Source organism: Camelina sativa, chromosome 16 (genome assembly GCF_030686135.1).
Source record: "Camelina sativa cultivar CO46 ecotype springtype chromosome 16, ASM3068613v1".
In the NCBI taxonomy this organism is placed as follows: Eukaryota; Viridiplantae; Streptophyta; class Magnoliopsida; order Brassicales; family Brassicaceae; genus Camelina; species Camelina sativa.
This window is the reverse complement of record NC_141895.1, coordinates 4,576,476-4,598,561: the sequence shown is the minus strand read 5'-3', so window position 1 is coordinate 4,598,561 and position 22,086 is coordinate 4,576,476. Positions and strand designations below refer to the sequence as shown.

Here is a 22,086-nt window from a genome sequence, read left to right as displayed (position 1 = left end):
TTTGATATTTGGATTTTTGGGATGAATTATGAATTAATTCATTCACCCCCTTCCCTTTCATAGTAGATCAGATGGGATTTTTAAGCCCTGATATTTCGACAAAAACACATTGTACATTTTCAACACTTAGAGCACCTCCTTTTGACAAAGGCTTGCTTGTACATAGATGTTTACATATTCACTATACCAACAACCCATATTGCCTATTAAAGTTTTTGAACATTTCCTTATTTATTTATTATAGTTCCGAATGGATCACTTGGCTCAAGCATACAAGTCCCCCAAAAGACCTGCCTGCCAAGAGTCCGAACCCGCGATACCAGAAATGGAACCCGCGGATAAGCCTGCTCTGCTCAATAATATTTTATTTTATTATTATTTCTTTTTATTAATATTTCTTTTTGTAACATTTCCTTAGTATTGTTCGTAGTATTTATTATAAAATTGTGTGCTGAATCTAATAACCAAAACGGTGTTGTTCGACTATGTAAACCCCGTGGTCTGATTGATATTTGTATATTCAAATGATTTCGTAAAACAAGATTCTATGTTTCTCAAACCTGAATTCTTTTCCTCAATACCTATAATAATACCTAAAATGTTTTGGTTGGAAGAATAATACATATTTTTATTAAGACGTATGATTCTATACTTCAAAAAAAAATGTTGTTATTTTACACTCACGATCTTATAGCAAAATTAATATTATAATTATAATTTTTCCTAAACATCAGAATTAATTATTAATTTTAGATGAAATGGCATTAGTTTTATTTTTTTAATATTTTTTTGTTAATATATATAAAATATTTTGTCACGTTCATATTTCTATTTGTTAATTTTTTTTTTGAAATTCAAAAAAGAACGGAAGAAAAATCTAGGAAAAAAAAATTGTAATGTGAGAACTATTTTGACAATGTTACTCCGTCACCGCATGGTCAAAGATACGAATTCTATAGAAAAGAACAATCATAAGTCTGAGTCACTTCTCAGATCTCTGCTAAATGTTTCGATTTGATTCAGAGTAAAGAGGAAGAAGATGAAGGAGAGAAAACAGCACGGCTCAAACATATCAAATGCCCCTAGATAAACCTTAAATAACAGAAGGAAAAACTTATAAACCTTTTTTGGATTTTTTTGGTTTATAGAAATTGTTTCTTTTGATTTTTTAGCTTATAATTTGTTTGTGTCTTTTTAATTTTTTTTTTTTTTTTTGTGTATTCTTTTATCTCATATTTATATACTTCTTTAATTAATGTACCATAAACGGTTGCACTGGTCCTCGAAAAAAGGACTTTAAACTGAGAAAGTCTTTTTTTTTTTTTTTTTTTTTGTCAAACTAAACTGAGAAAGTCTTATTTAAAGTTTTGCTGAGTAGATCTTTTTGTCTTATTTATATAAAAAAAATTAATTTGTCACGAGGGCGACTCATTAGAAAACTATATATTCATCTGTTTACAAGAAAATATTTAAATATACTAATTTCTCATGTGCTGAAATATAAACTATTACTTACAATGTAGTGAACAAAAAAAAAAAAAATATTTCTCCGTTGATTCCATCGCTATAGTATTTTTTTTAAACATAAATTTGAGACTTTCTTGAAGAGAGAGAAGAGAAAAATGTATAGACTATAGTGGAAGACATTCAAGACATTCTTTACATACATGTCAGTTTTCTATGGGTTTTAATTTTTTTATGATTTATGATTTACTAAAGACATTTCATCTGTATCACCAATGGACATTCTCTTATATATATGTATAGGAGTATACAACGGAGAAGAAACAAGAGAAAAAAAAAAAGACGATAGCAGTCGAGATGGACTCTCACTCTCCGGTATGTTTTTCTCTTCCTTTAATTTACTGTAAAACCAAAGGGTCTGAACCGAATCTTGTACATCACAATCCCATGGACCGGGGATAAGAGTGGAGTTTTAGTTATTCGATCGCTCTAAATTAAATCAATTTGTTCACAGATTTTGGTGGAAGAGAAATCGAGTGCTAGAATCTTGACACTAAACAGACCCAAGCAGCTGAATGTTCTGTCCTTCAACATGGTATTGAATCTTTCCCTTGCTTTTCAGCTGTTTCGTTGTGTCCCTTTCGTTCACTACTTACATATTGGCATGCATGGAATCAATATTTTCTTTAGATGACTCGGTTAATGCAACTGTTTCTTGCGTATGAGGAGGACCTAGTGTGAAACTTGTCATCCTAAAGGTAATATCATCATAGTAACAAATTAATCATTAGTTTTTTGTTTTTGTTTTTAGCGTATAGGCACTAAATAAAATTTGTCAACAGGGTCAAGGAAGAGCTTTTTGTGCTGGTGGCGACGTTAAACCTACTGTTCGTAACATCGTACAAGGTATATCATTATCATATGTACCTTACTTTTTTTCCTTTTTTCTTACTTTCACACTCTTTTCTCTATTTTACGTGGACTAGGAAATTGGAGAATCTCTGCTGATATATTCGCAGAGGAATACATGCTCAACTATGTTATGGCTACGTATAGAAAAGCTCAGGTTTCAGTCAACATGCACACTATCCCTTTTATTTTTTTTGTTAAAGTAGACTATCAAAAAGTATATAATAAGCTCATTAATTCGTATTGATATTATAGGTTTCAATTTTGAATGGTATTGTCATGGCAGGCGGAGCTGGTCTCTCTGTCCATGGTCGATTTCGTATTGCAACTGAGAACACGGTACGTATTCTCTACTTCAGCATGGGCATAGATGGATGACAAATAGAGATCCCTCTCGCTAAAATATGCTGATATTTTCCCCATATCTTTTGAGTTTCTCAAAGGTATTTGCAATGCCCGAGACAGCTCTAGGGCTTTTCCCAGATTAGGCGCTTCCTACTTCTTGTCAAAGCTCCCTGGATTTTTTGGTAACAAAACTCATTTGTTTTTGCCTTATAATGAGATGAAAAAAATTACTGTCGCAATTTAATAAAGAAGATATGCCAACGACATCATATAGTCTCCTTATTAATCTTAAAGAATTAAATAATTAACATTACAAATAAAAATTACTATAACAATAATCTTTAAGAGTAAAAAATACTACTTATATCTGCAATTTAAATACATTCTAAAAACGAAATATATTTAATAACTAATTAAATTGAAAAAAACAAGATTTTATATCTAACATAGCATATCAATTTTTTTATTAATCATTATATTTTAACTTACAAACAAAACAAATATTATCCGACAACATGGTATTATAAAATCGAATAATATACAACAAAAAATAGTCCAAATAAAATAAATATTTAACAAAAAATGACACTATACTATCACTTCTTTTTAAAATATAAAATTGAAGAAAAAATCAACTTGTAGCACATATTAGTGGCATGCATCATGACGAGTATAGTGGCATCCCCATAAGCATATAACACCTAAAATGCCGCGTGTTTCTGCCTCAGCTTTGAAAGTGACACAATTACCTCTTTTATACATAATTGTAGTATTTTTTACTTAAATTATTATTTTTTAATTGCAGTTACCATCTATTTATGCATATAATATGTTAACTAGTTTATTTTAATTTGTATACATATCCTAATTTTAGAGAAAAAGACATCCTAATATAAATATGGGAATTTTAATAGATGTCTTTAAAGAACTTCTACATTGATTAATGATAAGATCCGTATGGTTATGAAAGCTTATTACGAGGAATTGACGATCATATGAAAATATAAGGGCACGTTTATGGTTAAGGAATTTTAACTTCGAGCTTATCCTCTTATCCTTACCTAGTCACCTGTCTTCTTTGATCAGGAGAGTATGTTGGCCTCACAGGAGCTAGGTTAGATGGCGCTGAAATGCTTGCTTGTGGTCTTGCAACTCATTTTGTGCCTTCAACGGTATAAGTTTACTTTGCATACGTCTTTATTATATATTCCTATTCACGGCCGCAGGCATAATAGACAACAGAGGAAAATGAGATAGATTTTTTTTTTTTTTTTGTTGGGAACTAATGGGGGTATAATTAACAGCTAGTGTTGCAAAACTAATTCTTGTGGAATTTTAGTTGAACTAGCACAATGGACATAAGAATTCTCTGTAAGATCTTGAATTTATCCCTGATTGGCACTTTTCTTGCCAAGTACTATTTTGACGTTTCTCTCTGTCAATGCATGTCCTACCCTATATACAGTCACCTCGAAGAAACACGGTATGTTGTTAAGGTGTGGTAAGCACTATGTTGTAAGCACTATCTTGTAAGCACTATGTGGTAAGCACTATGTTGTAAGCACTATGTTGTAAGCACTATGTGGTAAGCACTATGTTGTTAAGGTGTGGTAAGCATTACCTCGAAGAAACTAACCGCCATTTGCTGAATACCGTGTTTGGAGTCTACAATCTGACCATTGTCGTCCAGCAGGAACAAGATTTGGTTTACTGATTGACGGGTCAAGACAGTTCGGTGGAAGAAGTTGGAGTTCTTGTCTCCTTCCTCTAACCAGCATATTCTGGACTTTTGTCGAAGGTAGGACTCCTCCGCAGCAGCCAAGGTGCACCACACGTTATGCTTACCACATGCAAGTGTAAATGATTTTAATTGTTTTACTCTTTCTACTTGTACCTGAGTTTGCCGAATATCTTATGTCGTGTCAACATTGCAAAAAACATATATTGTAGGTAATGTGCTAAAATTAATTAATTTCTCCGTTATTTACATTTAGTACGTTACATGTTTTACAAAATTTCAACTTTGTATTGGTATCAGCTTTTAGTTTGTGTAGTGTATATCTTATCTTTATGTTTATTTTTTATTTTATTTTTACGCAGGTTAGATGTTATTGATAAGTGCTTCTCTAGAAGAACTATCGAAGAAATTATATCTGCACTTGTAAGTTTGTATAGTATACAGGTTTAATTTCCTAATTACCTTTTGACGATGCACTTTACCATTGTATGTGTTGGTTAGGAGAGAGAGGCCACTCAGGAATCAAATGATTGGATCTCAACTACCATTCGTGCATTAGGCTTCACTATCAAGTCTTAAAATCTCTCTTAGATCGGTTAGTTCCAGAATGTTTAACACGCAGTGATGAGATAGAGCTAATTTTGTGTATAAATTTCAGATAAGAGAAGGAAGATTGCAAGGGGTGGGGCAGTGTCTTATTCGTGAGTATAGAATGGTGTGTAATTTGATGAAGGGAGATATAAGCAGAGACTTTGAGGAGGTTTTTTCAGCTTTTCTAATTTTATCTTCATCCTGAAACTGTCTTTGTTGTAGACCATAATTACAAAAAACGTGTATTACTTATGCAGGGGTGCAGAGCCATATTGGTAGACAAAGATAGGAACCCAACGGTTTGACAAATCTCTCCATTTAGTCCAAAAGAACTAATCCCCTTGTACTACTACTAACCCACCACTTCGTGGGTTCCAATTAATTTTCGTTGTATTGTTGAAATTATAGTGCGAGCCAAGGCAACTAAAGGACATGAAGGATAGCATGGTAGATCAGTACTTTGAGCGAGTGGATGAAGAAGGATGGGAAGATCTTAAGTTTCCGCCAAGGAAAAATGTCCATGTTTCACAATTCATAGCAAAGCTGTGATGAAATGGAGATGGGAATCTATGAGACAACATGTCAGACATTAAACCAACGACAAAAACCGAGCAAAGAGACTAAACCCGAAATACCAATATTTATAAGTCTTCGACCAACCAACTCTTTTTGTTTTTCTTTGTTTTTGTTTTTGTTTTTGTTTTTGTTTGTGTGGCGGCAAATAAGATTGGACGTTCTCTATTTCCTCCTTCATACGACGGTAATATCTCATGTTTCATCAAATTTCAATTATTGTCCTTTCTGTAATTTTCCTACATGTATGTAGGAACTCGAACTTGTAGTTCCAAATTCCCTAGTTAACTGCTGTTTGTTTGTGCACATGACTGGTTTGTTTATATATTTGGTTGTGCATCTAGGTGCTCCATTTGAATGGATTTTTATCTTTTTGCTTTGTTTATATATCGTATCAAAATTGTAACATCCCTCTCCCAAATTAATGGGCCAATTTGGTTGACACTAGTGGTCCAAAGGTACCCTCCACGAATGACTAAAGGGTTTTGGTGTGCGTGCCTTTGTGAATATATAGAGGCGTAATATCTCTCCTTCTTCAACAAGCCGCTTAACAAAATCAAAGGGAAATCTAGAGAACCCTAACCTATGCCATCGAGAACCAAATATCACCACCACATCGTCGCTGCATGGAAGTTACCGTCTTGGTTATTGACACCGGAGCTCACCGACAGCGCCATTACTTTGATTAGCGTAACGCAGTCTTTGTCCTTGTACGTGTCTCGCTCCATCATCTTTGACGCTAGGACATATACGTGAGTTGTCCCAACCAGAGAGAAAACGAGGTGTTTCATGAAGAAGATCGGACCTGACATCACCATCATTATTGTTGTATCTGCCGGGTGTGTCGTTGCATTCAATCGGAGATGGCGGTGGAGACGTGGCGGAGAAGAGAGAAATAAGAAAGACATAAAGAAATAAAAGCTTTGTGGTGGGGGAAGTTTGGAGGCTAATCGACACCGGATCTGACATCGGTATGGCAAAGTGAAGATATTGGCGTGATTACCACCAAGCCAAGAGTCCACAAAAATCAACAGACGTGTACAGTTTAGTAATGTGTACAGATATCTATACATTTAATCGGATACAAAATTTGTAAAAAATATTGAATATTATCAAATAAAATCATCAAACATAGTACCTATCAAATTGTGAAGAAAAAATATAAATTTTCATATATATGATTTTTTTTTTTGTAAAAGTCATATTACCAAAATATTTAAATAAATAGATATGATAGGACGTGATGACAAAAGAACAAAAAATAAAAATAAAAATAATTTTTTCCCTATTTTTCTCTCAAGCACACACACCATCTCATTTCTTTTTCTCTTTCACAATTTTATCTCACAACAGAACCCTAAGGACACTTCCACTGGAGAGTACTCATCAAAAAAGTTATAATAAAAAATTAATATAGAGAGGAGAGACAAAAAAAATAAAAAGAACCAATACTCAAATTGATTTCGGAAGAAACGTTCCTCACCCAATACTGACAGTCAAAAAATTAATGGTTGATATTAATAAAAAATTAAAAAAATAAATATAATTAAAATAATATATTTCTTTTTTTAAAAGCAATTTTCTGCCGTTGCTGAGATGGTCTAACTATTTTTCCAATTATTCTAATTAAGTTTGGAAAATATATTAAAACACCAGTAATCTCAAAAAAAAAACCCAAACGTGATCAGTATCATTCAAACAATCAAAATATGCTTGTCGAAATGGACCTCAACCAAAAAAAAAAAGTCACATACTCATAGAAACAAACACACTTCAATCAGTCATCGATCACTCATAACACAAAGCAAAGTACCGAACTTAAAATCTACCAACATCAACAAAAGAAAATTTTGGGTTTTTGGAGAGGAAAAATAAATCACAGAACAATAAAACTAAAAACCTAAAGTGTGTAAAGAAATAGAGTTGATTGACTATCTCGGGTAAACCCAAGGATAGCATGCACCGAAAATGGTTTCTATAGGGTCTATGTTTACGTACAAAAGTTTACAATAACCATTTCAAAAACTTCTCTCAGATTATAATGCAACAATTTTACCGAACTTTTTAAACCCCCCCCCCCCCCCCCCCCCCCCCCCCCCCAAAAAAAAAACGAGAAACCACAATATGAAAACAAGAACAAAAAACGACCAAAATTAAATAACATATAAATTAAAAAAACACCTACCAAAATATATACATAGATAAGAAAACTCTGCGCTACAACCCCTAGTAATTGTTATAGTTTAGGAAGGTAAATACACCTCTTTGAGTGTACAATCATGTAGTCATCTCTATCAATATTATCATCGACAGTTCTTCATGTTGTTTTCAGACTAGTCCACACAAACTCAGTCCCAACAATATATCCACCTCTAATGACAAATGACGTTCGCGTTTAATGCGCGTCCATCGACCATCCAAATTTTTGTTTTTCTACACCTTTTATCTTCCTTATCTTTACATTTACTATTATTCATCCTATCACATCACTCCTTTAAAATCTTCATGACTTTGTTTTGCCTTATACTTTTCAGGCTTTCAGCATTTTGCGATACAGTTTTTATCTTGCTTATTCCATTCTCAAACAAAAGTAGACGAGTTGACGTAAAATGTTTGTATTCTCCGGTCTCCTATTGCATATATAGACTTCTCAGTTTTTTTCCAAAATATTGACAAAAAAAAAGTAGACTAAACAAAAATTAATGACATCCAAAGAAAGCCCAAAAAAACCAAAAAATTAAAGGGCAAATGACACCCACACCCACTTTCTCCTAAAGTATTGTCACAAAAACCCACTGTCCACTCATGATATACTTTCTCAAGTTTTTTGCTTATGTGTCCACTTTCCTTTTACATTTTTGCCCTTACTAACAACTTACTTCTCTTTCTCTCTTTCTTTTCTCTCTTTTTCTCTTCTTTTTTGTTGTTAACACTTTAACAAAGTAAAATATATTTATTTGTTATCATAAAACAAATTTTCTATTTATTTATATAAAATATGTTATGATTATATATTTTCTACATTTTAAGATACATATTGGTATATTTTTTATGAATTTTTAGATTATACAGTATCCATCAGTCGTTGAACATTTGTTCAATTATAAGTGGATAATCAATTGCAGTATTGTTAATAGATAGTTACTTGTGTTTATTCATACAAAATATACATACATAAATTTGGTTAGATCTTTATCCATAGCATATTATCCATAACACAACATACACCAAATAAGTACAAAACCCTTTAATTCTAAATTTTAAATCCTAGAACATAAACCCTTGAACCTAAAACCAAAACTATTCACTTTAAAAAAAAAAAACAAAGTTTAGTGGATAGAAAAATTTTGGATAGGTCTCCATGGATTTACAAAGCATATCTAGACATTAAGCTGAAGAATATCAGTTGAATGGTGGCTATGGATGTGATCATGTGGATATTTTTTTGTGGATACCAATGTAGACAGACCAAAGAATCATCATACAACATCCACACAATTAAATCCATAGACACCATGAGCTCCTTGCTTCATATTTTGTGTTGGTCCAGAAACATATACACTCATAAGTGGTTAATAAACAAAATAAAAATTAACAACATTGATTTATTTAGAACATTGAATATCAATCATGTGGATTAGTAGTTATGGATACTTATCTTATAATATCTTGCTCATTCTTTACATGAGCAGAAATTTGTCCAAGATAAATTAGCTACATAGATCAATCATGTTTAGGGTTTAGGGTTTAAGGTTTAGGGTTTAGGGTTTAGGGTTTAGATTTCCAAAGTATAGTTGAAAGCTCGAAGCTGAATGCTATCCAAATTTAACAAGAAGGTTAGTAACTTTCTCTTTCTACTTTTTTTTTCCTTTTCATCTCTCTCTCTAACTTTTCTCTTTCTTTTCTAATATTTTTTTTCTTTAACATTTATTTTTCATTTTCATTACTAAATTTTAAGTTTAGTAACTTTAGTTGGTGATAAACATACTAAATTTTAAGTTTAGTAACTTTAGTTGTTGACAAACAAAAAAAAGTTAACCTTATACCCTAAATATTAAATCCTAACACCACATAGACACTAAATCCATATAAGCCCAAAAACGTAAACCTTATACCCTAAATCTTAAATCCTAAACCCTAAACCATACACCTTGAACCCTAAATCCTAAACCATTAATTAAAAATATAGACACATCATCCACATACCTAAACCTAAACTTTTAACCTTAACCCCTAAATCCTACACCTTGAACCTTAGACAATACAACTTGAACTCAAAACATAGACATTGAATCTATATACCATCTAAAGTCTAAACCCTAAACTATGGTGATGTTTGAACATGCAACAAACTTGTCAATAAATTTCATCTGGATTGCTTGTCCACGTGGTCAGAGTTTGGTGGATAGGCTTAGAGATTAATAATGACCATGTTTGTTGTGTAGTATGCTTCTAGTGACACTTCTAAGTTCTAATATCTTTAATTCTAGCTTAAAAATAGTACAAAAACATTTGGCTAAAAGACATCTAAGTGGCTAAACTATAGTGATGTTTGAACATGCAACAAACTTGTCAATAAATTTCATCTGGATTGCTTGTCCACGTGGTCAGAATTTGGTGGATAGGCTTTGAGATTAATAATGACCATGTTTATTGTGTAGTATGCTTCTAGTGACACTTCTAAGTTCTAATATACCTACTTCTAGCTGAAAAATAGTACAAAAACATGATTGATCTTGGACATGACTTCTAAGTTCTAAACCCTAAACCCTAAACCCTAAATCCTAAACCCTAAACTCTAAACCCTAAACCCTAAACCCTAAACCCTATGTGGCTAATTTATCTTAGACAAATTTCTGCTCATGTAAAGAATGAGCAAGATATTATAAGATAAGTATCCATAACTACTAATCCACATGATTGATATTCAATGTTTTAAATAAATCAATGTTGTTAATTTTTATTTTGTTTATTAATTAGCAGTAGCACACTTCAATCACCACCACCGACGCCTCCTCCCCGAGATGGTCAGAGCTCTCTGTCTACTTCCTATGCTTTTTCATGTTCGAAGCCCAAATTTTTCCATAATTAACTTTTTAATTTTTTTTAGTACCAATATAAAAAATTAGTTTCTCGATCTTTGACAAAAAAAAAAAAATTAGTTTTTCGATCGGAAAAAGAAAAAGGTTTTGTCCTTCGACCAGAATTTCAGAGTTCTTCTTTGTCTGTCATTTGTAATTAGCAATACCAAAATAGAAAGTTTCATTTTTTTTTTTTTTTTTTGAATAACCATAGAAAGTTTCTTTCTTTTGACAGAATTTTGGATTGTTATTAAAAAGGCCACTACTGATTTTAAATGCAGGGAAAGATGGGAATTCATCTGTGTTAGTGGTAGCCATTGTTGTGCCTATTATAGTGGCTGTTCTGCTTTTCATAGCGGGTTATTGTTTCCTTGCGAAAAGGGCAAAGAGGACTTATGAGACAACACCTTCATTTAATGGTAAAGATTCAAGTGATTAACAATCTTTATTGAGTTTACTAATCTCATTGTTCAGCCTCTTTTTTCCTGACTACCAAAACTTTTATTTTGTAACAGGGCATGATATAACAACCATAGAATCGTTGCAACTTGATCACAAAACAATTCAAGCTGCAACAAATTATTATTCAGAGGATAATAAGATTGGTCGGGGTGGATTCGGTGAGGTCTACAAGGTATTACTTCTTTAACTGCTTGTGAGGTTCACTACATCTTATTGAAATTTTGTGTAAACACGATTTGAAAACAAGATGATGGGACACGTGACAGGGTATACTTTCAAATGGGACTGAAGTTGCAGTGAAGAGACTATCAAAATCATCAGAACAAGGTGACACAGAGTTTTAGAACAAGGTCGTTCTTGTTGCAAAGCTTCAGCACAGAAATCTGGTTAGGCTTCTCGGATTTTCTATAGAACGAGAAGAAAGGATATTGGTCTACGAGTATGTTCCAAACAAAAGCCTTAATTATGTCCTCTTTGGTGAGTTGCATTTATTTTTTTTGTTTCAGTGAATCTTTAGCCTCCCTTCAAGATTTGGAGAGGGTTGCAAATCTTAGGATCTAACTATAATTCATGGATGTGCACAGACCCTACAAAGAAAGGTCAGCTGGACTGGACTAGACGATACAATATCATTGGAGGAATTGCTCGAGGGATTCTGTATCTTCATCAGGATTCACGACTCACAATCATACATCGTGATTTAAAAGCTAGCAATGTTCTCTTGGATGCGGATATGAATTCAAAAATTGCAGATTTTGGAATGGCTAGGATCTTCGAATTGGAACAAACCGAGGAAAATACAAAAATAATAGTTGGTACCTAGTAAGTCTTCCTCTCAAACTTTTAGCTAGAAGAAAAAACCTAGAGGTCATAGGGTGGAAGAAACCTAATATTACGTGCTATTGTTTAGAATTTGAAGAAATTATGGGTTTTGGCCTATAACCTCCATATACCCCACCAAATGATGAATTTTGTTGAACAAATGAGATAGAAATGAATAGCCATCAAGAAGGAACTCTCTAGAAACATTTTGCCAACGTAATGAATTTTTGTTGTGGATTCCAGTGGTTACATGGCTCCCGAATATGCGATGCGCGGGCAGTTCTCAATGAAGTCTGATGTCTACAGCTTCGGAGTGTTAGTACTTGAGATTATAAGTGGTAGGAAGAATAACGGCTTCCATGGGACAGATGATCCAGACGACTTGGTCACATATGTAAGTTTAAAGGCAATCAAGTATTAATTGCTATGGTGGCAACTGATTGATTAATTGACTTCAATTGTAGGCTTGGAGGCTTTGGAATTATGGAACAGCGTTAGACCTTGTGGATCCAATTATCATAGATAAGTGCCCGAAGAGTGAAGTGGTTCGATGCATCCATGTAGGGCTTTTGTGCGTTCAAGAAGTTCCTGTGGACCGTCCATCCATGTCAACCATATTAGTGATGTTCACTAGTAATACTATTAATTTACCAGTGCCTAGGCCACCAGGGTTTTCCAATCATACTAGACCCGAAGGCCCGCTTGAATCAGATAAATCTACCACGAGTAAATCTGTTCCAGTGTCTATTAACGATGCATCGATCACTAGACTGTATCCTCGTTGAATGTGATCTTAAAACTCACTCTTTATTAATTGCTATGTATTTTTAAACTCAAATTTAAAATTATCTTTGAATACTTCGAGAGGTTGGCAATCCTGTTTACTGGTTTTGTGTTTGGTCTTTTTACCCCATCTATAATTTGGTTTGATTTAATATTGGTATTGTAGTAGGTGATTTGCGCAGGATTTTGTTTATAGCTTTTTGGCTTTAATTATGCCATTGTGCTTTTTTTTAGAACTCACAAAAGATTTATGAAATGAGATAAGTCAATCTTTTTGGTTTTTGCTACAATCATTCGAAACTAATAATAATTGCCTTAATATTTTTGGTGATCATGTATTTGAGTAATTTAGTTGCCTTAATATTCAGTATGTACATTTATCGTAATAATTGTTATAGTTTAGGAAGGTAAATACAACTGATTGAGTACATAATCATGTAGTCATCTCTATCAATCATAATCAACAATTTTACCGAACTTTTTTAAAAAACCCCCAAAAAAAAAACGAGAAACCACAATATGAAAACAAGAACAAAAAAACGACCAACATTAAATAACATATAAATTAAAAAAATACCTACCAAATATATCCTGCGCTACAAGCCTACAACCCCTAGTAATTGTTATAGTTTAGGAAGGTAAATACACCTCTTTGAGTAATACAATCATGTAGTCATCGACAATTCTTCATGTTGTTTTCCGACTAGTCCACACAAACTCAGTCCCAACAATATATCCACCTCTAATGACAAGTGACGTTCACGTTAAATGCGCGTCCATTGACCATCCAATTTTTAGTTTTTTTTTACACCTCTTATCTTCCTCATCTTCCTTATCTTTACATATCCTATATATTAATAGGGAAGCATTTTGAAAAAAATACTGAAATGTCGCTCGAGAGCTCAAAACACTTTTTATCAATTTACCCCTATTTGATAATATTATTTACAATACATGTCATTATATGTTTAACTAAAAAATAATAATAACAAATATTGTTAAATTTTTCTTTTTTCACGTGTACTATATTTTGTTAGGTGTAGTTTTAAAAACTTTTAAAATGTAACATCTAAATATATTAGTAAAAATAGTTATTCATCAAATAATATATCAAAATTTTTTCCCAAACACTAAAAATAGAAATGACTGTAACAAAAAAGTCAGCAAATTAAAATACAAATTTGAACTTAATAGTACTCATATCTTTACATTTTATGTAAATGCATATTACACTTCTTAAAATTTCCAAAATTTTAAAAATATATTTTTTTTCTTTTCTATTTAATCACTTATCATGTTTCAATAAATTGCACAAAAGACATGTTGCCATAAATAATAATATTTTATCGACTACATTAAAACTTTTTCACGTTCAAAGATTTCACGGGTGAGACGTATTTTAACACGCAATAAACAAAAATTTGAATTAAAAAAATACTTTAAATTAGATATTATGTTTGACACAAACAGATATTAATTCAATAATTATAATTTACTCATAATAATTTTATTTAAATTGATTTATTCTGCACATTAGTGCGGGTTGTTACCTAGATATCTATTATTCATCCTATCACATCACTTGGATTTGCTTTTAGGGATGAACCTGTGCATTCATCCCCTTATAAAATATGAAAACAAAATGTGTATGCATCATTTTAAAAGGAAAAAAATCCAAACCAATATATAATTTTATTCTAATTGTAAAATCTAAATCCTAACCACCTCATTTGTAAATCTACACCGACATATAATTTTGTTCTAATTGTAAAATCTAAACCTAACCACCTCATTTGTAAATCAAAACGACATATTTTTTTTTGTAATTGTAAAATATAAATCCTAACCACCTCATTTGTAAACCCAAACCAACATTTAATTTTGTTTTAATTGTAAAATCTAAACCCTAATCGCCTAATTTGTAAACCCAAACCGACATATAATTTCGTTATAGTTGTAAAATTTAAACCAAACTCTCATTTATAAACTCAAACAGATATATAACTTTGTTTAATTGTAAAATCTAGATCAAACCAATATTTAACTTTCCTTAATTAAAATATACATAATTTATTTCCTTAATTTGTTTTTTCTTTAATTTAATTTTGAATTATATTTTAAAATAAATATTAGATACAAGATTATGATTGAGTTAAAGAGGAGGGGGTGAATACAAGCCGTTTACACTCCAATTGTAAACTAACCCTCCCCCATCAAATTTCTCAAGTTGGTTATTCTTAAAAATGATACTACAAAAAATTCTATATTGATAGCACAATGTTGTAGTACGGTTTTCTGAACTACTATTAAAAATGAGTTTGTAATTTGATTATTATATAATACTAGATTAGGACTCGCCCGATGTGCGGGTTTAGAATTTTTAAAATCAAATAAAATTTAACAAAAAATATAAAGTAAATATTTTTAGTGAGTAAAAACTATATATAAAAGTAAATAGATACACCGAGGTGTCCAATGTAAATATCTTGTTTAAAAGGTGCGACTCTGCGGTTGAGACTATTAATCACATTTTTCTTTGAATGACCTCACTCTTAGGAAGCTTAAGATTTATCTCTAACTCCGGTCTCATCAGAGGGTTTTCCATATGAGTCAGTGTACTCAAATTTGGATTTTGTTTTCTGGAGGGATGCCTCTCAACATGGTGATCCTGATCAACTTCTTCAATTACCATGATTTTTATGGACAATCTGGAAAGCCATAAAAAAAAAACTAAGGTTGAGAGATCGAGACGAATGATATAATAGCTCAGGCTTTGGCGATATGTTAGCCTGGGAAGAGGCGATATCTTTTACAGTGGTCATATCGGCTCCATCTCCGTCAAATTGATGGTTCTTGGAAAGCAACCAATGAGCATTCATGATTGGGCTGGTGGTGTTACACAGGTGAGGAGTGAACCTTGTTGTTGGGGGCAGAGTGTCTAAGACGGATCTCCTCCCTCCTGCATTCAGAGTTAGAAACATTGTTGTGGGCCATGGAGCAGATACGTTATGAGTTACTCACTATGGTGCATTCCCCTGAATATTGGTCATCCTTCTTCAACTTGCTCGATGAGTTTAATTCACTGGAGTTTTTTCACTACTCTCCATCTCTTGGATCCATCATGCGACAAATATGAAGGCGGATTGTCTTGCCCATACTTCGCATTCTCTTATCTCTGAAGTTTCTTTTGTAAACCCCTTTCCTCTGATTTAGGAAACTAACCGAGGAAATTCCTTTTACTTTATTGTTTGGTTGAAAAAAAATCAGATACACTTTTAACTAAAGAAAATAGTTGTAGATGAGTTCAAAAATATTAAAATTTAATTTAATTTAACAAAGAATATATATTTAATTATTTTCGTAAATAAAAATAATGTATAAAAGTAAAGAGATAAGCTTTTAGTTATAGAACATAGTTGTTTTTTTTTTTGCTATAATACACTAATGTATATCCGTTTACAAATCTACTGTCTATATTAACACTTAAAGTTTATGTGTACACACAAATATATTTTACTGTTAAAATCTACTCTTTAGTCTTAACTACTACCAACAAATTGTCTTTATGAACACATTAAATAACTTGTTATATGTCTCTTCACTTTAACATTTTTATAGTTATAAAAACGCATATGTTAATCTTATATATTTCTATCATATACATTACAATAGCAGTCTTTTGAATAAATTATTTGATTGGTAAAAAAATATGAGATGATCTTTTTTTTTACTTCAAAAATCTTTTTCTTTTTGTAAAAGTGAGTATTTACGTTTTTTAAGAAACAGTAACTAATTATATAATTTTTACAATCATTTTTTATCTTATATTAAAAGTAATATTTTTCTTGTAATATAGCAACTAAAAATTAAAGTAAGTAAAATTTTTTATAATTTTGAATTTTATGGTATATATATATATATATCTTATAATTAAATTTTAAATAAAATTAGGTTTTATTTTATCAACATCTCAATGATATAGTTGATACGTGTCATGATCTTGTTAATGAGTAATTTTGTCATCAAAGTTTATATATTTTTTTATTTTTTTAAATTTTAATAATTAATTGACATGTGTCAACATCTGAATGATATAATTAACACGTGTCACGATCTTGTTAATGAATAATTTTGTTATCAAAATATATATAATAAAACTAGTATTTGATAAATGCTAAGATAGAATTTCAGTAAATGGGAAACTAAAATCACTTATTCCACCAAACACTTAACCAAAAAATTTCACTTTATACTACACGACTCTAAACATTTACTTCATTTCCAGTAATCTTAGATTAGTTCGGTGTTTTCAAAGTGTGGCACTGAAATCGTCTGTGAACTGACCACCCCTTTCTTCCTTGAACTCTCCTTGGTAATAAGACCGCTTTGAGACATTGTCATGAGACTTAACAACATCGGGTAGATAAGAACCAAAATGTACATTATAATAGAGCAATGAGAATAGGTAAACATTTTCCAGATGCAAATACAAATTCACAAACAAACAAAATTGCATTTAAATGCAATAGTTAGAGGCAAAAAAGAAAAAAAGAACGAGAAAACAGAAATAAACACCGTTCAGGTGTCATACATATTTAGATACTGCATATGAATGCACCATTTAAATATACAAACGAAAATGCCCAAAAACACTTTTCTTAAGAAAACCTCAATCAGCATTTATTTATTGTTTACTATTCAATTTATACAAACATAAAATTACAAAAGTGAAAACGTGGGTTTTCTCCTAAAGCTTATATAGAAGCATAACATTATTTGCTACATTGAAATAAAATGAGCGGTGGAGGTTAACCGCATATGATATCTAAATAGTTTTTCATCGATGCTTTGTGTAGTCACATGAGGTGGTGGTTTGTGTTCTAATTAACGGCGGATTCGTTGTAAAACGGGTAAAGCTCGTATCTTGAACCACAGCTTGGTAAAAGAAGTCTTGCTCCAATTCTTTCCGTAGGTAACTGATTGATGGACGTTTGCAGACAACGCAGACAGTCTTGTCTCGTCAAATCAGGAGTGCACTGAACAAGTCCGTACAAAGTCTGCAATGCAGTAAAATTGGCTTTTCTCGCATCGAAGTTTCGGGAACCATCCACGTAGAACTGTCAATTGGGCTGTCCAGTGTCCAATGGGTGTGTCCATATGGACGTTTCTATATATGGGCTATATTTGGACGGACTATAATGGACAGTGGTCCATTTGGACAATGGTCCAAAATATGCCCATATCCATTTGGACATGCCCATTGGACAATGTTTTTTATTTTTGTTGTTTTTACTATAAACTCTGAGCTTTATTTTTGTTGTTTTTACTATAAACTCTGAGCTTTCCTTTTTTATTGTTTAACTCTAATGATCGTATGAAGCTACAAAGGAGACTAAAATCATCCAATAAATGATCGTATGAAGCTACAAAGGAGACTAAAATCATCCAACCCAAACATTCTTAACCATGCAAATTGAATCATCTGATTGAAATCATCTCATCATAAACTCTATCAGCATGTCACAACTCGTGACTTTGGTTTCTCTCCCAGGCACATGTCTCGAGACTTCTAAAAGCAGTTATCCTTTGATGACAAGAAACCGTTTCTTAAACCACATCTCTGAGCTGCCTCTTTCTACATTCAACCACAAACATAACAACAATTCACAATGATTTCAACAACAAGAACACAATTCGATGAACAACTTTAGAGAATGAATGAGGATAGAAACAAGTACCTGGAGAGTGATATTCAGCATTACACTGCCACAATAGTCCCTTCTTCCTCAACAAACTCAAACTCATCACCAAGTTCTTCAAAACCCCGAACCCAATTCCTTGCACAAATGAGAGCTTGCACATTGGAGGGTAATAAGCAACTCCTATATTTGTGAAGTACTCGACTCCCTATGCTAAAGGCGGATTCAGAAGCCACAGTTGTAAGAGGTATACTAAGAACATCACAAGCCATTAAGGCTAACTCCTTAAAACGACCTGAATTGTCTTTCCAATATGAGAGCAGATTCAAATTTTTAAACTGAACCATATCTAACCCTGACTCCTCTAGATAAGTATCTAGAGGAGATTTTCCATTACCTCCATTCTTTTGTGAAAAGTAAGTATAAAATCCCTGACATAAGAATCAAAAACAAGCTCAAAGTAAGTCACAATTTTACATTCAAACCAAAAAATCAACAATGAGAGACAAAAGATAGACTTACATCATATCCAAATGGAACGTTCCTTCTTGAAACTTGTGAAGTGGATGCAACATTGCTTGTGTCTTTCATATAAGCTCCAAAGAGTTGATCCATTTTTTTACGCACATGAGCTAACTTTGACTTGGTGGTAGACGGATCCAAGATATTGTAACAAAATTCTAGAAATGCAAACTTCAATCTTGGATCAAAAACTGCTGCAATTGCAAGTATGTCACTGAATTCTTTCCAATATTTCTCATATTTCTCATTTATATTCTCAACCATATCACAAATAATTGGATCACTAGAATCCTCATGATCTCTCAGCCAACATTTAATAGCCCACACTTGCATGAAATACAAGTTAGCTGTCGGATATGATGAACCATAAATCATCTTTGTAAGCTCAGCAAACGGTTGCAAAAGTTCACATATCAATTCTGCTCTCTCCCATTCCAAATCTGATGGCAAACTCTTATAACTCTTATCAACCTCTGCAAGGTTGCATAAGGCATCTCTAGAGAGCATCAAATGAGTGGAGTTCCAACGAGTTGCAACATCTGAAATCAGATCTGCTTCGGCTTGAATTCCAATTGTTTCCATACAGTTTTGAAACAAATTTTCTCTAGTCTGAGATCCCCTCACATACTTGACACTATCCCTAATCTTATCCAAAGCTCCACTAATCACATCCAAACCATCTTGCACAATCAAATTTAGTATGTGCGCTGAACACCTCACATGAAAAAATTCCCCATTGCAAACCAAATCTTTTTGTAGCTTTCTCTTCAAAATACCTTGCATGCTATCATTTGCAGAAGCGTTATCTACTGTTATAGTAAAAACTTTCTTCTCTATTCCCCAATCTTTCAACAACTCACTTATCTTCATTGCTATAGCTACACCCGTATGTGGAGGGGGAAAGCACTAAAGGATATGATCTTTGTTTTCAAAACCCAATCCACATCAACATAGTGAGCTGTTAAGCAAATATAACCTTCAATGGTTAAAGCTCTCCAAAGATCAGTTGTCAAACAAATTCTACCTGGAACTCTACTTAAAACTGTCTTAAGCTTACTTTTCTCCATCTCAAAAATCTTGAAACAATCTGATGCTACGGTATTTCTACTCCAAAACTCTATAGAATGATTAGCATAAGTAAAAGCCTCCCTAATCTTTTCATATTCAACAAACGAATATAGAAGATTATGCTGAATTAAAGCCATTGCAATTTTTTCTCTAAATACCATCATATCCAGCTTCTTATTAATGCTAGGTGTACTCCCAGGAGTCTTTGAACAAGATCGCATATGGCGATTCATGGTGTTAGTACCATTTCGACTCAAATTCAAACAATAGTTTCTCTTACAATGTTTGCATGTAACATCATGTTTACCAGCCTTAGGTCCATCAACATATTTCTTTCCTAGTGTAAAGTTCTTCCAACATTTAGCATGACGTCTACTAGAATGGTTTGAACTACTTGTACCTTGTTCAGTCCTAGAAGAAGCAGCTTCCTGAGGTACGGTCTCAATCTCACCAAGAGTTGCTGGCGGCATATCTTCATCAGCAAAGTTGTCTTCATCAGCAAAGCGTTCTTCATCAGCCAAGTTGTATTGATCAATCAAGTTTTGAGTATCCAAATCCATTATCCTGACCTGCGAAAACAAGTTCATGTTATAGATTACACAATGACGCTAACACAAGAGTCTCGAGAAGAATATCAAAGAACTACAGAGAAGTAAGAGGCTCACCATTGTAGTTTGTAGTAGCATTAATCACATGATCTGGAAATTTCTCATTGGCGGCTATAACCTACAACAACCATACCATAAAATCAGATTAGAATATAGTAGAATACAGAAGGTATTAGAAGATCTTGGCGGCTAACAAGATCCTGACGAGAGACTCGATGATGAACTCTTAAAAAACAGAGAGAGATTGATTAGATTCTAAAGGAGATCTTGAATTCATAAGCCAAGCTACTATCAGCAAAAGCAGATATAACTAATAACTCAAACAAGTATCATATTCAAGATCTTTCACAAAGCTATTGTCTCTCTATGCATAAACCCATTTACTAAGAAAACCACTAGATTCATAAGCTCAAATCAAGTTCGTACCTATGAAGATTGACAGAGGAAGAGGCGACAGAGAAGGTGACTGCGTTTGTATGTGTTTTGCTTTCACTTCTTCTGCGTTTGCAAGACAAACACGAGAGAAGAAGAAGAGAGTATCTATGATGAACGATGGTTGAATCCTCTCATCTGATGTGGAATTATAAGAATTTGATCTGTAAATACGATTGTAGAAGAAGAAGGAAGAAGACTTTGATGATCGATTGTAAAATCTAATTTTTCCCCAAATTACATAATCCTAGATTTTTAGAGAATTGGGCATGCCCAATGTCCATATGGTTTTGCCCATTTGATCATGGATCAAATTTGGTCTTTGGACCAACGGAACTATTTAATTATTGGGCATGTCCATAGCCCGCCCGTAATAGTTTGGACTGGTCTCGACCATGGGCCGAGAGCCCAATTGACAGCTATACATCCACGGCTTTGATTGCTGCTTGGTTCAGGGTGGACAAAACCAACTCTCTGAACCTGTCTTGTTGGTCACGTGGAATATTATTGAGGTTAGGCAAGGTATATCCACCATCGGTTCTAAGGCTCGAAAGTATATTCCGGTGAGAGTATCTCAGCATACACTCATCGTAATAGAGCACGGCCTCTCTTTGATTCGGACACCGAGTTAAGGATTCGTTGACTGCGAAGGCGATGCAGTTACGGGAAACTTCTGACGAGACATCTCCGCGGCAAAGGAAAAGTCCTGTGACCCTGTCGGGAGCTTGACCCGCTGTGGCGTTTTGAAACCCGGTGGAGTATAAAGCGCTGCTGGAAGAGAAGGAAGTCAAAACTGTTTTGAGGTTGGTGTCGTAAGTGCTGTTCCTTGAATACGTTGTCGTGTTTGGACAATAATAGTATAACAGAGAAAGGTTTTGCGCTGAAGCTCTGAAGCAAGTGAGAATGGATATAAGGACAAGGAAGATGAATGTGGCGCACGAAGACATAGTTGCGTTATTTTGTTCTGTTGTAGATTAGAGTTAAACAGA

General features: G+C 33.1%; 1 protein-coding gene and 2 pseudogenes across 3 annotated transcripts; 2 read left to right on the top strand and 1 right to left on the bottom strand.

The window, feature by feature from the left end:
- Positions 1-1,312: 1,312 nt before the first annotated feature.
- Positions 1,313-5,926, top strand: LOC104753381 (3-hydroxyisobutyryl-CoA hydrolase 1-like; annotated as a pseudogene). Its single transcript, XR_015585263.1, has 14 exons — positions 1,313-1,669; positions 1,768-1,839; positions 1,979-2,059; positions 2,155-2,222; positions 2,307-2,370; positions 2,451-2,530; positions 2,629-2,712; positions 2,817-2,900; positions 3,805-3,890; positions 4,412-4,541; positions 4,819-4,879; positions 5,115-5,216; positions 5,305-5,346; positions 5,456-5,926. The product of XR_015585263.1 is annotated as a 3-hydroxyisobutyryl-CoA hydrolase 1-like (transcript).
- LOC104753380 (cysteine-rich receptor-like protein kinase 7) lies at positions 5,169-12,843 on the top strand (annotated as a pseudogene). Its single transcript, XR_015585006.1, has 10 exons — positions 5,169-5,216; positions 5,305-5,346; positions 5,456-5,592; positions 10,601-10,647; positions 10,983-11,120; positions 11,217-11,335; positions 11,430-11,640; positions 11,748-11,985; positions 12,229-12,379; positions 12,450-12,843. The product of XR_015585006.1 is annotated as a cysteine-rich receptor-like protein kinase 7 (transcript).
- Positions 12,844-18,075: 5,232 nt separating this feature from the next.
- On the bottom strand, positions 18,076-22,068 carry LOC104749822 (zinc finger BED domain-containing protein RICESLEEPER 2-like). The gene is made up of 5 exons (XM_087489898.1): positions 21,092-22,068; positions 20,723-20,783; positions 18,990-20,626; positions 18,507-18,898; positions 18,076-18,403 (listed from the first exon to the last, which is right to left on the bottom strand). Exons 3-4 carry the CDS (start codon positions 19,857-19,859, stop codon positions 18,527-18,529), a joined length of 1,242 nt encoding a protein of 413 aa, XP_087346024.1. The 5' UTR covers positions 19,860-20,626; positions 20,723-20,783; positions 21,092-22,068; the 3' UTR covers positions 18,076-18,403; positions 18,507-18,526.
- Between the last annotated feature and the right edge of the window lie 18 nt (positions 22,069-22,086).